Source organism: Semicossyphus pulcher, unplaced genomic scaffold, assembly GCF_022749685.1.
Source record: "Semicossyphus pulcher isolate SPU_LCO1_2020_fin unplaced genomic scaffold, fSemPul1.0.p SCAF_8, whole genome shotgun sequence".
NCBI lineage: Eukaryota > Metazoa > Chordata > Actinopteri > Labriformes > Labridae > Semicossyphus > Semicossyphus pulcher.
The window spans coordinates 1,897,134-1,917,281 of NW_027211759.1; the positions used below are offsets into that span (position 1 = coordinate 1,897,134).

General features: G+C 44.0%; 2 protein-coding genes across 2 annotated transcripts in view; one reads left to right on the forward strand and one right to left on the reverse strand.

Annotated features, from left to right (window-relative positions):
• The window catches only part of immp2l (inner mitochondrial membrane peptidase subunit 2), a 106,395-nt gene that overhangs the window by 70,568 nt on the left and 15,679 nt on the right, over positions 1-20,148 (forward strand). The gene's annotated exons all lie outside the window — the stretch shown is intronic.
• lrrn3a (leucine rich repeat neuronal 3a) lies at positions 1,371-18,320 on the reverse strand. The gene is made up of 2 exons (XM_069687002.1): positions 18,111-18,320; positions 1,371-4,351 (listed from the first exon to the last, which is right to left on the reverse strand). The coding sequence occupies exon 2, from the start codon at positions 3,985-3,987 to the stop codon at positions 1,882-1,884; it is 2,106 nt and encodes a 701-aa protein (XP_069543103.1). The 5' UTR covers positions 3,988-4,351; positions 18,111-18,320; the 3' UTR covers positions 1,371-1,881.

Sequence of the window (20,148 nt, forward strand, 5' to 3'; positions counted from 1 at the left end):
CCAGTGCAGCCGCCACCCTCGCAACAACTAACGTTACCGTAGGCTGAGCTCGGCTAACGCAGCGGTAGCTAGCAGGATTGTAAACTCGACATGGAAATCGACGAGGCAGGTGTGACTCCTGGTTTCGATCTACCTGTATGAATTTAATAGAAACTAACAGTTTGTGTGGGCGCTGCTTTGAAAAATCTTCCTCTTTTAGACATCACCCCCTGAATCTGAGCAATTACTCACGTGGAGGAGCCCTTACTTCTTGTGATTGTGTTCTTTTATTTTGTCTGTTTTGACATGTTTAAAAAATGAATGAGATACTTCTGTTCTTGTTTTGTGTTGCTGCGAGGATTACACTTTGACATATCCCTCGCTCCTCTCAGCGGGGATGAACCACAGTTGAACTCCAGGTGAGGAAGCAAAGGAAAAAGGAAAAGCCTCTGAAGCGACTTGTCATCTTTATATAATCCTTCCCTCTGCAGCTGCTCCCCTTCATACCCAGAATGCTTTTCACCATGCAGTACAGCAGACTCTGTAATGAACCCAGCCTGGTTATCTTGTACAGGAGAGCACAGCACATCAGTAACGTCAGCTCTGTGAGGCGTCAGGCGCTGTCGTCCTCTGTCCTGCTTGGGCCTGAAACTACTTTGTCCTGGTTTCGTGGTCCATTTGTCTTCCCTCCTTGCTCTCAGCGTTTAACAAACGAGCCCAGTAGTTGCTGAGCTGTTCCTGCGATGGTGGCGGTGTCTCTCCAGGGTCACACGAGGAAGAGGATGGCTTGGTGCGCCACGTTCTTGCTGACCTATTCACTACCTGCCTCTAATGGGTCATATTTTAGCTCCTGTGGCGGTGACAAATGGCCGCGCTCTAAAAGCCCTGTCCAAGGTGCTGAAACTGGGTTGATCTATGACTGAGTCCCGCTGATAAATGCCTCCCATCAGTTTGAGCGTGACGCCGATTCATCACCTCGCTCAGGTTTGTGTTGGGAATCCATATTGGATTTTTAATGAAAGAGAATATAATGCAATTCAAAGTCAATGGGTTTGCCAATGTCTTCGTACTTTCCACACACACACACGCACAAACCCATTATGTACATACACACACACACACACAAACATCGCACATGCTGGCCGTGCTGTTTGAGATTGGATTGCACTTCCCTAACAGTGTTAGAGCGTCTGCTTTGAAGGGCAGCTGCTGTAATTGTGTTTGTCTACAGCAGATCTCACACTTCTGCTGCTTCATGAAGCGCACAGACACAACGAGATTTATGAGCCTCATCCATACCACTTAATATTTACAAATGCATACTCTGTTTTTGTGGAAATGGACTTTTTTTGTTGTAAAAAAATGTCAGAATTTAAGAAGAAAAGATCGAGTTATAAGACACCACACAGGTTTAATGAAAAATGTATTTGTTCATAAAATTGTTTACATTATAGTCGGTTTTATTGTACACTAGACTAACAAGTTATCTTCTGCCGTTATAAACTATGTCTGCCCTGCACCGTTTAATGTAACACAGCAAAGAAAACGCTTTTTGCAGACATTAAAGCCGTCTCAACAAGGAATTTAAGACAGAACAGTTCCTGTGCTGTGCTTTGCTCTGGTTGCACTGCATGAATGACCAGTAGCCACGTAGATTATAGTCCAGATATCTGCCTGGTTAAGCTTGTTATAATGACACAAGTTTGGAATACAAAACAGTCTCTGCTTTTAGCTGGTTATGTAAATCTATATGAGATTTCCTCTGACGCCGCCCAGCTGAGTTCCAGTGCAAAATGTCCCATCAAAAGTCGTGAAAAGAGGGCACGTAAATTACATTGTCCAGTGTCCGTCACTCTTCTTATTCGCTTAATCCCAAAGTGCCTTCACAGACGAGGACGTTCCTTACATGGAGTCTCCCTGTAAGTCTATTACAGTCGCCCTCACCTTGACCCCAGACGCACCAAATTCCAGGAAAGAAGAAGAAGAGGCCGATCGAGTGCTGGGAAGCAGCAGCGCTTCAGCCGGGTCTGCTATCAGTTTCCTGTAAAACACTTGGCTATACAGAGACGTATAGATGACAGAGCAAGCCACGGCAACCACGATAAAAAACACGGCACAGGAAGCCATCACCAAACTGTCCCAGTTCTCAGTTTTCTCCCTCAGGATAGTTGCATCCTTTGTGGTCACGTTGACACAGTCCCTGCTGGATCTGGGCTGTGCTGCAGTGACCTCAACACAAACCTGGTAGCTCGTGGAAGGCTTGAGCTGTTTGATGCGGTACTCTTTGACATCAGCAGGAAGCCTGGCTTTGAATGGCATCAAAAGGCGGCTGCCGTCAGCCAAAATGGACCACTTTAGTTGTGACACCAAACCACCTGTGCTCTCCCAGGACACCATGACAGAATGAGCTTGGACAGATGTGATATATACATGTAAAGGTTGGTTTGAAGGCTGTGAAACGTATCCGTCCACCGTAACCATCACAGACTTCAGGTCTGCCCCGACAAGATTGTGGGCGATGCAGGTATATGATCCAGCTTCCTCCTCGGTGGCGTCGTAGATGTCGAATGTTCCCTCAGGGTGCATGTAGTACTTATCAGAAACACTCCCAGGTAGGACCCTGTCGCCCGATGGCGTTACCCAGTAGATCTCAGGTTCCGGTTCTCCAAACGCCCGACAGTGCATCGACACAGAGCTCCCTTTAACAACTCCGACCCGATCAGGTAGGCTCCCAGGTGAGATCAGAGGAAGGCAGATCTCTGTCATCTCCCTGAAATGTACCTGTCGGACGTGCTGGCCTTGATACTCTGGAGGCTCCACACAGAACAACGAGTCAGGCTCCATGAAGCGAACAGCCGTCCTGTTCATGTTGACCCAGCGAATGACGCAGTCGCAGCGGATGGGGTTGCTGTGCAGACTGACCTCTCGCAAGTTGGGCAGGGACTCCACAGTGCTGCGATGGAGCGCGCTCAGAGCGTTGCTGTTCAGCATCAGAGTCTCCAGCCTGGGCAGCTTGTGAAAAGCTCTGGGGTGGATGTAAGACAGCCTGGGATTGTTGGTGGCCTCGATTTTTGTCAACTCCGGCAAGTCGTTCAGGGCAAAACTGTCGATGGAGATGAGCTCAGGCATGCTGTTGATGCCGAGCTCCTTGAGATGCATCATGTCCATGAAGTCGCCTCTCTGGATTCTCTCAATCGGGTTCTTATTCAAATCCAGAAACTTCAGGTTCTGTGCTCTTGTTAATGCAGCCCGGGGGACGCGATTGAGCAAGTTATCAAAAAATGAGATGCTCTCCAAATTCTCAAGGCCAACCAGAGCATTATCTGGAATTTCTGTCAAGTTCATCTTGGCGAGCACGAGGCTTTGGAGGTTAGCGAGTGGTTTAAAGTTCATGTCCGACAGCTCGAGTATGGGGTTTTCTCCCAGCATTAATATTTCCAGGCTAGGAAGATGCTGGAACCACTGGCTGTTGACGCCTGCGAGTCGATTGGAATTGAGATGAAGCCTTAATAACCTGCTCAGACCCTGGAAGGCTTTGGGGCTGATGGAGAAAATTTGGTTGTGGTTGATGTAGAACTCCTGGAGGTTGGGCAGGGAGGAGAGGCAGCTGTCGGATAACTCCTGAATCCAGTTCTCCTCGATGTGGAGTGACAGCAGCTGGGGGAGCGACCCCAGACAAACATCGCTCACAGAGGAAATGTTATTCTGAGACAAGTCGATCTCTGTGATGTTGGCCAAGTAATCCAAAGTTTTCTCCACATTAACGATGTTGTTTGTCTGTAGCAGCAGTACCTGTGTTTCTGAGGGGAGTCTCTCCGGTAGCGCTGAGAGGCCCAAGTCATTACAGTCCACAGTGGCCGCCTCGCTGTAAATAGAGCTGGGTGAGAACCAGGGTCGTATCTCACATCGACACAATGCAGGGCAATGAGCGGCCCCCTCAGAGGCCAGAACAAAAGCAGCTAGAGACAGCTCAGCCAGCAAACAAGCCACAACTGCTGTCTCCTTCATCTTGGCCCTGTATTCCCTTCAGCTGGTAATTGGCCCTTACGGAGTCAGCTGTTAGCACTGTTAACTTCACAAATAAAAGCTCATTTGTTACTGCGGTAAGACAGAGTGAATTTCTGCTGACTCCTGGTCCCCGAAGCTTTGGCCGCGTTGTCTTCCAGCTCTTGGCACAGACAGGCAACCTTTCAGTTCGGTGTGTGCCAGGTTGTCACGCACGCTGCGATATGTCAAGGTCGATGTATCCTTCAGGGAGCAGCGCTGCGCTGCACAGGGGCGGTTGAGGAATGCTGTGGCTCCGGCTGGGGACGAATCACTCCACCTTCCATCATTATTATCCTCCGTCGCTGTCACCGGTGTCAGTTTCCATCTGGGGAGAAAGGAGAGAAAAAGGGGCCAATATAACTCGGTGCTGTTGAGAAATGAAGGCATACTGACTTTTAGGAATATTGAGAGTTATTACGTCTTTTCAGCCTCATTTGATTTTATTGCTTTCCTCGCACCATCAGAATTGTAAGTCATGATTAACTTGACCTTATGTATACGATTTGACAGGTGTGAAACTCAAAGAAGGTAGTTTTTGAGCATTTTTATATATCGCTGAAGGGCAAGAGGACTCTGTCAGATGATTTTCAGTCGAAGCAGTGAAATAAAAGTGACGCAGAAAAGTTGTCGCTCTGAGAGGATGCTCAGAAAAAGTATGTTGATTCAAGAGGCAGAACATTTCAAGTCCCCGTGTTTTCCCCAGCGTTGTAATTAACAAAGCTTCACCCCCGCCTGAACCTCTCTTCTGTTGTGAACAATGCACCTGCACGCTCTCGTCAAATCAGCCACACAACACAACACGCAGACACGGCTGAAACACACAACCTGGAGGAGTTGTACATCCACCCAAAAAATGTCTGTCGAACGAGCTTGCCGCAGGCCGTTCGCTGCGACGCCTCGGCTGCTTTTTTGCATAATTCATGAGGCACTGAATCAATGTTGTTGGTACAGGTGACAGGTCTACGGTGGGCTTTGCCTATGTCGACTGCACATATTGATGTTTTGATTAATTTGTGACCTTGAGTGCAGAAGCCACAGCCGAGTGTACGACAGTAGATGAAGCTGTCGGTAAAGTCTGGAGCCGCCGGCTGCTGATGAGGACGAGCCTTGACACTTCATGCATATATTAGCTTGTTTATGGCAGACTGTGTGTACAGGTTTGCAAACCTGAAAGAGTTCCTCTCTCACTTTAGTCCCCACTCTGTCTCTCTTTCTTTCTTCTATTTCCATTAGTTCTTTTTAGGGTAAATCTCTGAAACATATATTTCTTCATCTTTAAGAAAAACTGATCAGTTTCCTAAACACTCGACACTGTAGCTTTCATCAAACATTCCTCAGACAGGAGGACATGTGGACTATTTTCAGCTCAGACTGAATCCACATTTGGCACGTTTGTGTTCCTGACAGCAGGACGATGTATCAGGGATCGACTAAAAATAAATTACAGTCGCCATTGTTTGTGTGTTCCAGTGCAACAGTGTGATCACTGATGTGGTATTAATAGTTTTTGCACAGAGGGAGGAGATGTGTCAGGCTTTGATCCTCCTCAGAGGATACATTTGTTGTTGGTGTGAAAGTCATTATGCACATTATTAACAATATTAAAATATATAACCAGACGATCATTTCAGTCAGGGGTTCTCAAACGTTTTGGGGCCAGGGACCCCTCAGGGTCCGATCAGACAGAATGTTTTAGCAGCTGGGGGCTTTTTGTCATTGTTTTCAATGAGAAGCTTTTTGCGCGCTGCTTTTGCGTTGCAGAGCGCCTCGTGTTTTCCCGCTCGGAGCGCCTCGAGTTGAAAAAATTAAACTCAAAGCAGAAAAGCGCCCGACGTCATTGGCGGTTTTTCTCATTGTCCAATCGGATGAAAGGAGAGGCGGGGCTTCTGTCCGTAGACAATATAACGGTTAGGTTAATGACAGCTATGATTCGGTGGTTGCCCTAACAACAGTAGAAAAAAAGATGCTCTTTTTTTTAACCGTAGGCTTCAGCAAAAAAGGCAGTTTGGTGCGCCTCGCCTTTTACAGCCTGAAAACGCGCTCTGTGTGATCGGGCTCTTACAGGGGAGAACATTTTCCATTTAATATTTGTAGATAAAAATATGTTTGTTTTCAATAGCTTCCATGTCATGTGACCTGGTGTCCTCAAATCAACGTCAGATGTTAATACTCACTTGGACAAATACGACGGACCTCATTAACTATCATTTTAAATGCAAGATGGGATTGACAATTATTTTTTGTATGTTTAATATTCATTCATTTACTTGTCTTCATATCTTGTGATAATGAAGCTCTTACAGCTGGCTTATGGAGAAAAGGTACAGCAGAGGAAGCCTGACATTGTAAAGTTCATCAGAACCTCTTTGGGAGGATGGATTTTAGAGTTTTGGTATTTTTAAACCTACGTTCATGTTTTATGGTTCTTCATTTCTAATCGGTATAGTTGTTCTACAGGTAGCTATTGGAAGGCGGTGACAAACAAGATGTTTTGTCATGATGGAGGTTATGAGGACTTGTTAGCAGACAGTTGTCTAACAAAAATTACCCATTACCCCAAACCCTTATTCCTGTTTATTACTTTTAATTACATATAATTTAAAATGCAAGACTTATAATTGAACATTTTTCATTTGGGAATTACAACTTGTTTTCTTCTGCTGAGATTTTAAACACTTCCAACGCCCCGCTCTCTCTCCTCAGCCATCTGTGTGAACACCACACACACTCACATCCAAGCTGCTCGGTGACAACGACGTTAGAACAAATCAATCTTTCTTAACAACACAGAACTCTTCATTCAGTCAATATATAATTAGGCGATATTGGATAGTTTGTGTGTGTGTTTTTTCTTCACATTTGCGTCTCATTATCCTTACATGGCTCGCTCCAATTTGCAGCCGTTCCTTGGTCGTCTTTGTTTTGTTCTTATGCAACCCATAAAAAGGCCTGCAGGCATCTATCTCCATCAGGCAGATAGAGAGGAGGCTGCTGTACGGTATCTAACGTTACAGTATTATGTAAATGCTCTCCACAGAGATGGGAGCACATTTATGTACAGTATTTAGGTAACAACAAAAACAACTTCTATGCTAATGAAGCGCGCATGCTTTGAATGTTAAATGGGGTGTTTAATAGTGGATGTTTCCTCTTTGGGTTGGAGAGTGTGCTCTCGGGAGACGGCGCCGTACGCTAATTTAATTTCTCCTGTTTACTTCCGCGATGCTCGCACACTCATTTCCCTCTTATTACTTAACAATAAGAGCCTGCAGTGACTTCCCTTATTCCCTCCATCATGCACACACACACGCACACACACACACACACGGATCAGAGTGGTGCCTATGAATATGAAGTTACTGTTATGGGTGTACGTTGGATGAGGAAAAATGGCAAATGTGGTGATTCTCTGTCGGCTTCTCCAAGATTGAAATGTTTTTCCTTTTACTCAGAAGTGTATTTTATGTAAATGAGATTCAGATTTGTATCTAAATTTAATGATAACTGAATATTCCTTTAGACAGTGACAAATGTAGCATCATTGGCAGCACGGATTCATAAGCAGAACAGCGACAGGAGCAATAAGTCCTGGAAGACGTCTGTAGTTTCTCTGCTATTCATTTGCTCTTCTATTAATGCTAATATTTTTACTTCTTTTTAATGCTATGTTGAAATACTTAATTGATAAAGACCAAAAACAGCTGTTACATTGCTCTCTTCAAAGACACCAGACTCCATTTAAAAAAACAGTAATTTTACCTCTTAGAACATGGATGTTACCGCTCTGCCGCTGCCTCGACCTGTTAGCCTGTTTTTGTTATTTGTAACTTTGGTGTTCGTTTCTGATCCAGCACAATATTTGTGTAACACAAAAATAACAGAGAAACTAACTGATTGAGGCAGCAGCAGACCAGCAGCTCCTGAGTTCTGTCAGGTAAAATCAGTGTTTTTATGAATAGAGTCTGGTGTGTGTGCAGAGAGCGATGTAACGTCAGTTTGTGGTTAAAACAATCATCTTCCTCTGTAACAAAAAGGTCTATCTCTGTAGGGATCCTTTCTGTCATGTTGTCACACACTTAGAAGAACAATCTGAGCCTGTCAGTGGAAACAACAAGAACTTTTAGTGGACGACCTTTGACCCATCAAGGATTATGTTGCAGCCATTACAGCCTTTCATAGTTTCCGGCTGAAGAAATTCAACAGGAGCAATTCAAAGAAACGATTTGGAGTATAAATATGTAAAGATATGGCCCAATCCCTTTAAGAAAGACCATTTCAGCAGGATTTTATCCACGCTCTACTCGCCATCCCGCCCACTTGACATCCTGACCCACGCAGCACCACACAAAGCTCTCCTGACATCAGAGGTCACAGGTTTAAGGCTCTGCATTTATTTCAGTGCCAGAAGAAGAAGAGGTTTCTGCTGAGGGGACAGTCCACTCGATCGGGCCGTGGGTTAAGCTTTTCACTCTGCCGATGCGGCACTCAGAAACACTCCAACACCGAGAGACGAATGAATGTCCTGTTGTTGATAGAAGTATTTAGTAATGCATAATACGTCCCGCATACAGACCAGAGAGCAGCAGCCCTGTTTAACCCGGCAGGCCTGCCAGCCTGAGCGCTTTTTTAAGTGCTGAGTATTGACATTCTGCGAGAGGATTAAAGCAGCACAAATGTAAAATATTTATGTATTTCTTATACAGCAGAGAGAGAGAGGGGACGAGGGCCGAGCTCTCAGGGCGCTGCCGTCCTAATGTGGCAGACGTCTCATAAAGTGGTCCCACTCCGCCATGTTTTATTCAGTGCTCAGTGATACACAGCGCCGCACACACCCGGACGCTCACACTCTACACAACTGTCTTCAGCTGACACCACCAGGCTGAGATCTTTAGATCATTGTCAGGCTTTTATTTTAACAGAAAACTTCCCGGCCTCTGGAGACGCTAAATCTCTTTAAAAAACGAAAATGTCGCCATAAATTTTTCATCAAATAGTTCCAGAGGAGATGGCATTTTCTGAGCTAAAGTTTTTCCACCTTTAAGCAGCAATAGAGCACAAAGTTACAGATCCCATACCTCCTTAATGTGATGTGTAACAGGCCTTAAAGTTTGTGTTCATGGATCTGATGCGCCTGAACGCTCCCTCTGAAAACCATCAGCTCCTTTTCAGTCTCAGCTCGGCTAATTCAGCAGCCCTGCCCTTCAAAATAAGACAACTACGGTTCCCCTCGAGGGTCATTTATGTACGCAGTCCTCTGGCCTGTTGTTCTGATGTGCTGTTAAGGTCAGGTGACCTGGTTAGATGGGTCAAACAAACAAGGAAGTTTCATCATGGAGACCGGGGTTCCTTTCCCACCAAGAGACATGTTGACTTCTTCAAGTTTACGTTTATATTTTAGACATGTAAGGTACGTAATGTATTCGATCCCGTGGAAGACTCCAGCAAGCGTCAATAAATGTGCAAAATCTGGTTAGACTTTAAAACAAAGACATCAAGTAATTAAGAAACCATCAATAAGACATTCAAAATAAGGTTTTCAGTTGTGCAACAATATTTACTACCTGGCTACGTTTAGGACAAGGATCATTAGTTAAAGAACCTACATCAGTGAAGTTAGTACCATAAGTACATATCTCGTACTTCACAGAGGTTGATGCTGACCTTCATTTTAATCTTACATAATGTAACTCTGTCCTGGCTGAATGTCCCACGTTTGTTTGATCCCTCCATCACCCCTGATCGCCACCCTTTTGCTATCACTAAACAACATCACCTGACTTCATAGCTCCATCAAGGCAATAGGCCGAAGGACACATTCAGAAATGACCGTAGAGGGGAACCTACAGCATCACATCTCGAAGCATCACAGACCGAGCTGCTGTTTGTGACGAGTCTGATGTGGAAGCTGCAGTCGGACGATGAAATAACCAACAGATATTCTTATCAGCTGCTGAGTTTTCTTCCGTCGAGTCAGTTGGAAATCTCAGTTTGACCCCGAGCAGCGAGCTGCAGACCTTTAACTCCTCGACCTAATAAAGAACCGCCTCTGAGCCACATACTGGACGACCCCCGGCTCTGTGTTTGCTCTTCTGACCTTCATCTCGGACCTCTGACCTCCCCGCAGGCAAGAAGAAACTGAATGTCTCCTCCGCAGTGCAGAGAAAAATCATGAAATAAGCTCATGTGCTTTTAGTGCTCAAGGACATCTCATGCAGCAGATCTCAACTTCAATCCAATTTATTCCTAAAGCGCTCTCGGAGCCGCTCCAACCAGATTCTGAAGTAAAAATTCATCCTTTTTATCTGCAGAGAGCGTCTGCACAAAGTCAGTGTTCTCCATTTGTCCAAATTAGTTTCTGCTGTCGGTGTGAACTCTGGAGGGATTTCTTTCTCTTTTTTTCTGTGACCGCAGTCTTTGCTTCACCTTCATCTTAGCCAGGTATTCTCTCTGTTTAATCCTGAACCGTAACCAGAACAGGCGGACTACACTTTTATTTACAGTAGTGTTCAGGAGCTTTAGGTTATAATGTGGAAACAACATGGCCGCTGCAGTGAAGGTGTGTTGTATCTTATTGCTCAGAAATAATCTAGGTCAATCTACATGGACGGAAACAAACCGTTACAACTTAACATCATTAAAGTTACAAAGCAAAATATGAATGCATTACGTATCTTAAAAAAACGTTTCTTAGCAGTTTCTTGGTTTGTTTGATGCATTTTTCCCCGTCCAAATTTTATTTTTTACGATTATTCTAACAGCACACGAAAGCAGCGAGAGCCTCGACAGGAAGTGACACCATCAAATCGAGTCTCTGTAATCCCCCAAACACACTAAGCTTTTAACTTCCTGATAGATAAATGGTAGTTCAGAGGAAATATAAGCAAACATTCATATTGACGGACGGTCGCGCTGCAACAGATACAGATATAGAATTGATCAATAAACATTTATAGATACAGATTTTATGTGTTCGGTTTCTTGTAACTCTCTCTGATATATTTTTGAACGTCAGTCAGCTTTGGCCCTCCATATGCTGAAGAGTTCCTTTAATTACCTCCCGGGGCTGCAAACGAGCAGAGCTTCCTGTCCTGCTCCTGAGAGAGGACGTGCAAATTCAAACAAAGAAAGAAAACAGGAACAAGCTCACGAGCAGAGGAGGAGGATTATCTTCTCCACCTGCTCTGCTGAGAGCTCAGAACATCTTCACTTCAGAGTCTCAGTCTGAGAGTGGATGTGGAGCTGGATGACGTCAAAGCTCAGTCATCAACACACAGATGGTTTTCATCTCTGAACACACAGAACTGTATAATTACACATGAGAGGGAGGCAGGAGGACGGCAGAGATGTTTTCTGTTCCTTTATATCAGAAGCAAGAGCGAGTTCACGCTTTTTAATTAAGTAGTCAGCAGTGACGTGGTCGATAAAAGATCTTGTAGTGCGATTCAGGTATTTTTAAACCTGGGCCCTTTTTCTACGTGTTCTGGAGCCTTGAATAACGGGAGCTGAAAGTTTTGCTTCAGTAGATTGCTTCAGTGGGGAGCCACAAACAAGCTTCTCTGGCTGCAACGTACGGTACGGTACAATGTGGTATGGTTTGATACGATACGAAACAATACGATACGATAAGGCACGGTACAATATGATAAAACACGAAAAGGTACGGTACAAAAAGATACGATACGATACGAGACAAAACGATATGAGACGATACGAAACGATACGATATGATAAAATGCGAAAAGGTAAGGTACAAAACAATACGATACAATACGAGACAAAGCGATACGATACGATACGATACTATCAATACGAGACAAAACGATACGATACGATACGATACTATCAATACGAGACAAAACGATACGATACGATACGATACTATCAATACGAAACAATACGATACTATCAATACGAAACAATATGATACTATTAATACGGTGAATACGAAACAATACAAAATGATATGATACAATACGAGACAAAGCGATACGATACGATACGATACTATCAATACGAGACAAAACGATACGATACGATACGATACTATCAATACGAGACAAAACGATACGATACGATACGATACTATCAATACGAAACAATATGATACTATCAATACGGTGAATACGAAACAATACAAAATGATATGATACGATCAATATGATGCGGTGCGATACAAAACGATACGATACAATACGGTGAATACAAAACGATATGATATGATATTGTACATAATTATACATAATGAAAATAATTGTTAGCTGGCTTCTTTTATTAGAAATTAATCGCCACAAAGTGTCGCTACAAAATAAGTCTGTGGGTTTAATCATAGAAACACTGATCTGCCACCTCTGTTGTTAAGGTCAGGTTAAGTTTAGACAGCACTTTAATTGTGTTAAATTGAGACTAGTGTTTACAGTTGGTAGGAGACGGCATGCATTAGTGAGCAAAATAACATAACTCTTCTGCTGCAGCAGGTAAAGGTGGAGCTATTTTTACTATGGCTGCTTTTGTAGATTGAATCTGACAGCGTGCTCTGTGAGAACAAACGGCTCAACTGTCAGAAAATGCATGAAAGAAAACTTTGCTATGGATGTTTACTTTAATAAAAAATGAAGCGCCTCTTGTTCTAAAGTTTGTGAGATGATGAGATAAAGCCGTTATATTGTTCTCTTTAAAGACACCAAATTCCACAGACGAAAACAGTCATTTTAAGAGTCGCTGGTCCACTGCCTCGATGAGTGTTTGATTGTGTGTAACTCTGTGTCACAAAGATATGGTGTCGGATTCAGGTTAACCATTTCAACTCTACAGAAACACAAGAAAAGGGCTGATTGAGGCAGCAGCAGAGCAGCAGCTCCTGAGTTCTGTGAGCTAAAATCAGTGTTTTTATGAATGGAGTCTGGTGTGTGTGCAGAGAGCGATGTATCGTCAGTTTGTGGTTAAAACAATCATCTTCCTCTGTAACAAAAAGGTCTATCTCTGTAGGGATCCTTTCTGTCATGTTGTCACACACTTAGAATAACAATCTGAGCCTGTCAGTGGAAACAACAAGAACTTTTAGTGGATGGAATTAAATCAGATGCATTCGACAGATTTCACTGCAGCCATTACAGCCTGTTTCACCACATCCGAGTAATACAATCTACTGGAGCCATTTCAAAGCTTTTGTACCTATTAGTCATGTAGACCCTAAAAACACATAAACATAGGGTCCAGGTTTGAATAATCAGCTCCTGTTTCCTCCGACACATAAACAGAACTTGTACCCGCTCCGTCTCTCTGCTGCCCGTTTCCTCCCTCTCTTCCTTCTTTAATTGATTTCACCAGTTTTTATTGGCATAAAACTGACGGCATGCTGATAAGATCAACATTTCTACACTAAGTCTCTCCTTCCCTCCCTCCTCGTCTCCTCCTTCCATCCACCATTGATTTCCCATTAAACCATACCCTCGTGAGCCCCGTCCACCAGTTTGTTCCCTCCTCCTCCCACAACACGCGCTCCTCGTTAGCATCGCCAGCATCAGAAACTCACACTTAGCCTCCTCTCCCATGAGTTGCACTCCTCTCTTTAATCAGCCGCATGTCTACTGTTAATTAGCCTCACAGACACACACTCTTCCAGCACATACACATACACACACACACAGTTTGACCTCTGTTTGTTGGTTCACGGTGGTACATGTGTAGAGCTGCAGTCACCTGTGTGTTCGGTGTGGAGGAGGCAGCAGCAGATGGGGTTTTATATCCGCACTGACAGGTCGAACTGGTGCTGCGTTACATCTGCAGAATGTGTGGGCAGAACTAGAAGCTACCGCTGACAGGGACAGCTTCGACAAATACTTAAAACGGACACAAGAGAACAAAACATAACTCAACTTAGCAGCAAGCTGTAATGGCTGCAACGCAATCTTTTGGGGCAAATGTTCCCGATCAAAAGTTCTTGTTGTTTCCACTGACAGGCTCAGATTGTTATTCTAAGTGTGTGACAACATGACAGAAAGGATCCCTACAGAAATAGACCTTTTTGTTACAGAGGAAGATGATTGTTTTAACCACAAACAGACGTTACATCGCTCTCTGCAAACACACCAGACTCCACTCATAAAAACAGTCATTTTACATCGCAAAACATGAGAGTTGCTGCTCTACCTCTGCCTTAATCGTCTAGTTTGTTTGTGTTATTTTGTGACTCTTGTATTTTAAATTGGTTAGCTTGGATCAAACACAATATTTGTGTGACACAATAACACAAAAAAACAGCGGGAGACAAGAAACTAGTGCTAGGTAAAATTACTGTTTCTTTCAATGGAGTCTGGTGTCTTTGAAGAGAGCAATGTAACGTCTGTTTCTGGTTCGATAATCTTCTTCCTCTTTAACAAAAAGGTCTATCGCTGTAGGGGTATGTAGTGCTTTGAGAATATTCGAGATAATGACATAAATAAGTCGAGATCTTGAGAAAACAACCGGAAATTACTCGTCATCACAGGAAAACAGAGGAAATAAAATGTATGGATGCATGTCCGCTTAGGGCTTCCGTAAAAACACAAAAACAAAAAAATTAAGGAAGCGACAGATATTTCTTCACCTGTAGTTTATGGTCTAAAAAAACATTATTATAACATAATAAACATAATATATAAACATAGTTTATTGGCTACACACCAATCCACAAACTGGAGCTCTTACTTTACACCACCCTGATTAAAAGGCACACTACATCCTGCTAATGGACGTAGATCATGAGGTACATTTGACCCACTGGACCGCTGTCTAAAAGGTCACCGCCTGCATTAGAGATAAAACATGCTAAATAATGTGCTGCAGCCGCAAACAGAACTCCAGGATTTTTCTTCTCAGCTTCCCAACACCTACAAATATCGGACACAGCTGTTCTGCAGGCGAGGTTTTACTACTGTGGTGTTTGGGGTAAGAGCTGCAGGCGAACAGGAGGTTCTGAACGGTTGCAATCAAATCCAATTTAGGTTCTCAAGGTGAACCTGAACCAGAAGGGAAACAAAGGCGAGCACAAACTTTATTACTGACCTCTGATTATTAAAGACTCATTTTATCTGTCAGAAACAACTCCACCACTTTTCACTTGCAGCAGCACTTTAACTCTGTTTCAGTCCAGGAAACGCAAAATCCTCCTGATTTCTAAATGAAGAACAAACAATATCTAACAAGAGCTCTCAAATGTGTTGAGTTTGCTGCAAGCTGCTGTTGGTGTTTAGCTAAGTATGATGATATTTTATGCACTTGTTCTTTCTGGAGGTGGCTGCAGAAATACATCGGGATGGATCTTTTAGGAGGTCTGAATCTGTTTGCGAGATGGAGCCGAGCATGCATCATAATTTATGTGAGAAATTAGTTTCTATCACTATTTATTACAGACTGAATTTGTTTCCAAGAAATTCTCCCTCAAGCTTCCAGCGGAGAAAAGGAAATATAACAGTTTAATAAAATAAGTCATGAATCTCATACAGTCGACTCCACAGACATCCAGCAGAGCTTGTTTAGTGCTGACTGCAGACCGGAGACACGATCAGGACGCTTTGTGTTTGTAGGACACAAAGGTCACGCTGTCTGTACTCTCCCAGGACACTCTGGAGACGTAATCTGCATGCTACTTTTTACATTTGAGCTTTTTCAAAGGGTTGGTGTTAGTTGTGTTTTATTGACTTAATGTCCCTTAAATGTGACAGTTTTAGGCCGACCGTGGCAGAGCAGAGGAACATCATGTAATAAAACAAAAAATCCTACATAGAACATAAAACTGTTTTCAATGGTAATGAATATGTAAATAATATGAGACAGGTGAATTTACATATTTTTAAGTAGTAAAAGACCTTTTTGGCAGTATAATTAGATACACAAGTAAAGACCATTACAAGAGCTATGCATACAAATGTTTACTTAATCATCAAAATCTAACTTAATCAATATTTTGTATTGATGCTTGGAATCAAAAGCAGCAGATGACGTGACAAAAAAGGGTAAGTGCAATGACAAAACTTTTTCGTTAAAGATGAAAGCAGTGAGGTCCCTTTGTTTCAAACCGAAACAGACGTTCGATTGCTCTCCTCTTCTCCACCAGACTCCATTGACAAAATCAGTAATTTTGCATAACACAGGAGTTGTTGGTCTATGGCTGCCTCATTTAGTTTGATTGTGTTATTGTGTGAATTTGGTGTTTTTAATTATTAGTTCGGATCCAACACAATAATTGTGTAGCACAAAAACATTAACATAAAAAACTGACCAATCTAAACGGTGGTAGTTCAACAACTCCTGTGTCCTGTGAGGTAAAATCAGTGTTTTTATGAATGGAGTCTGGTGTGTGTGCAGAGAGCGATGTAACGTCTGTGTGTGGTTAAAACAATCATCTTCCTCTGTAACAAAAAGGTCTATCTCTGTAGGGATCCTTTCTGTCATGTTGTCACACACTTAGAATAACAATCTGAGCCTGTCAGTGGAAACAACAAGAACTTTTAGTGGATGACCTTTGACCCATCAAGGATTATGTTGCAGCCATCACAGCCTGTTTCACTGCTGCAGGCTGACGGGATCTACAGGATCGATTCCAAAACTTTTGACATGTTAGTCATTTATTCACAACAGGGCTCAGACTTGAGAATGATGGAATTCCCCTTTAAGTTGATGCACTTTAATTCTGCAGGAATTTATTTATGTTGCAGAACAGAAGTGTGAAGTAGCATTAAATATAAATACATCAGTTGTAATCCAGTAGAGTGCTTCGGTGCGTGTGTTTTCTGTCACTGCTGGTTGAACTTTTCAACTCGTGTTAAAAATGATTTTCTGCAGCTCAAAGCTCTGCTAAAAATTCAGTGTACGTTTTACAATGCAAATTAATTCTCTGTGCAGAAAAAAAGAGAGATCTGATCTGAGCATGAGTAGCAAATAGACATGGTTAAAAACAGGAAGTAGTTTGTGGCAAAAACAGCCTGCAGGCCTCATACAGTCGAGGTTTTTATCTTGACTGAAGCTGAAATTCTCTTGGGTCTCATTTGTGCTCCTTTCTTGTAACAGAACACATTTCTTTATCCTCTTGACATCACTTGTGCGAGGATGAACATTGACGTATGACTTGTGGAGCTGCGTCTCTAAAGTCTCTGGCGCTGCTGCATGTTGACGTGAGGAAATCCGAGCGTTTGTTTGGAGGCTTTGACCCGTTTTTACTTGACCCCCGTTTAGCCGGGTCTGCAAATGTGATGAATTTAAACGTAGACACTTACAGATTCCTTCTAGTGCACGGCTGTTAATTATGAGCGAGAATGAATCACAGCAGGAGCGAGGGAGGAGGGAGACGGGGGTTCTGGTAAATTAGGCAGGCAGTGGTGGGAACGTCTGTCCTCCTGTTAGAGCAGATCGCCCTGCAGCCAAATCCTGCTAAACTCTGGCTGCACCCGCCTGGATATAAACATCGCTGCTCTCTCTCTGACTCATGATGCCACATCACACACCAGCAGCATACGCCGTCTGTTCACACCTGCTCCAACCAGAGCTGACGAAGCTCGGACACTTTCACCTCGTTAGCGCTCCGGAAGCAGCCATGGCGGTGGCTCTGTGTCCTCAGGGACATGTCGCCTGCTAATTTGACCCCCCTCCTCGATTTAAAGCCGCCCTACACTTTTCCCCTTCATCATCATTGACTCTCTCCTTCATTTCTTCACAATAAAATGCCTTAAAATCCCCCCTTTTCCCTCCCTCTTCCTGCTGCATCCGGTCTTGTTGCACATTCTGCCTCTCTCTGACTTCAGGGGATGAACCTGTGGAGTGACACTGACTCCAGCACCATTTCCTCTCTCAGCAGCAGCTGAAGTGACAAAGCTACGAAGAGACTCGAGCTGCAGAACGACTCGACGATTGTCAGCGAGGAGCTGCAGCGTTAAAACCTGCGACAAAAAAATCCCCCAGCCCTGTTTTCCTATTCCCCTCAGCTGTCAGAACCGCAGGCTGAGCCGCCACAGACACTCAAGGACTACCGCAGTCCTCCCAACACACACACACACTCCCACACACACTCCTACACACGCACATAAGTCACACAGCGATGAAACACTCACCAGTAGAGGCTGCATCCATCACGTCCCATGCAGCAGCAGATATTCAGCAGGTATTCCGGGCATGGCTGCAGCAGCACAGAGCGCGTGTGTGTGTGTTTCTTTGTGTTTGTGTGTCTGTGAGTGTGTTGGTGTGTGTGTGTGTTTTATTTAAAGCACGCAGCGATGCATGTTAACATCCAGCAGAAGCAGCAGCAGCAGCTATTTGTCCTGTTTTTCCTCGAGTATCTCCAAGAACCAACGTCCTCTCTCTTTTCCTCTCAGCAGCTACAGAGAGATGTGAGGAGAGAGAGAGGGAGAGAGAGGAGGGGGAGCGAGAGAGAGAGAGAGAGAGAGAGAGAGAGAGATGTGGAATTAAAAGGAGAGAGGGGAGAGAGACACTGAGAGTGAGTGATAGGTTGTGTTTGTCGTTCCTCCATCCCTCCTCTCTCTCCTCTGCTGTTGGAGAGATCATCCATCACACCATTACACACACACACACACACACACACACACACACACACACACACACACACACACACACACACATCACACGGTACAAATACACTACACACACACACACACACACACACACACACACAGTAATACACACATTGATACGTTCCTGCGTTCCAGTTCCCCAGAGAGCGGCCAATGAGTGCTCAGCTCTGCGGCTGTGTGTGAATCCTATTGGCTGAGCGAGTTGTCACTCAGACATGATTCCCCTGTATCCCCACAGCAACCGAGGAGGGGGTGGTGTGTCAGGGGGGAGGCAGAATTAGTAGGAGGAGGAGGAGGAGGAGGAGGAGGAAGTGGTTCAAGATGAAGATGAATACTTGTGAATCATTGAGGAAAAGTTGGTCTTCTACGTTGTTGTGTTCACTAACTCTGAGTTGCGATGAAGAAAAAACACGGACGCTGCCAACACCTGCAGTTCCTCTCCTGTCCACTAGAGGCTGTCTCCAGCAGTGAGTCAGCCCCAATGACTGTATATAAAGATGGACGACGCGTCTCCATCTGCTCCCACTGCACGAAAGTGATGCCAAAATACCCCTGTGATAGGCGCTGCCATCTTGCGATGATGACGTCATTTGGAGCCAGAGTCAACGCAGTAGAGATCGGCGGGTGGCGCCGCCGTAGCCACTTCCACTAATCCAAACACACACTTAACTTGCCGACAAAAACAGCAAGGATCCCGCACGCCGGCGTGTTTAACAGCAGAACAGCTTCTTGTGTTGGTCTGAGGTTAAAGTTCACGGGTATGGAAAACTTGATAGTTTTAGTTACGTCTCCTCTCGCCGTTCGTCCTCAGCTCTGCTCACCTGAAACTTATTGTCAACAGAGCTGTCAATCATCATTTTGACAGCATCAAATAACTAATTAACAACTTGTCAGAAAAATGAACACTTGGTTTCTGTCATTATAGTTAGTTCTTCTCATGCTGATTTACGTCCATGTTTGAGAACAATTTATCGGGGGTGTATTTTGATGTTATAGTTTGACCCATGACCCACCTGATGGATCCTTCGTGACCTGGGAAAAGGAGGAGCCTTCGAAATGGGACAGCCTTTGAGGCGCCGCTGTGACGCAATCGGCCTTTAAATACATCCTTCAAAGGATGCAGCCCCTGAATTTGGACACAGCTTTGGCTTCAACAGTAAAGCCAGTACAGAAGGGCTTTAAACCTGCATTCTTTCTCATGTCCAGCAGGGGGCGACTCCACTGGTCCGGTTATATAGAAGTCTATGAGAAAATGGTCCTACTTCTCTCTTGCTTTACTCCCTCAGTAAACAGTTTATGTTCTCAATCTCTAGTTTCAAGCAGGGGTGGATTTGGGGCGGGGCTACCTGTGTCTCGTCTAAATATGGGACATTTTTACTCCCCAAAAAACGAAGATGGTGACGGCAGAAATGGCAATTTAAAGCTTCAAAATAAGAGTCCACGTGGGTGTTTACGTTGTGCAGGTCATGTTGCACATGTCGTTTATGCAACAGGAGTCGGAGGCTTTAATCAACGAGGTCGTTTTGAGACCCGAAACAAGACTTTCTACGAGAATCTAATC

Excerpts from the sequence above, each read along its gene's own strand:
- lrrn3a (XM_069687002.1), bottom strand. The coding sequence starts at position 3,987 with ATGAAGGAGACAGCAGTTGTGGCTTGTTTGCTGGCTGAGCTGTCTCTA.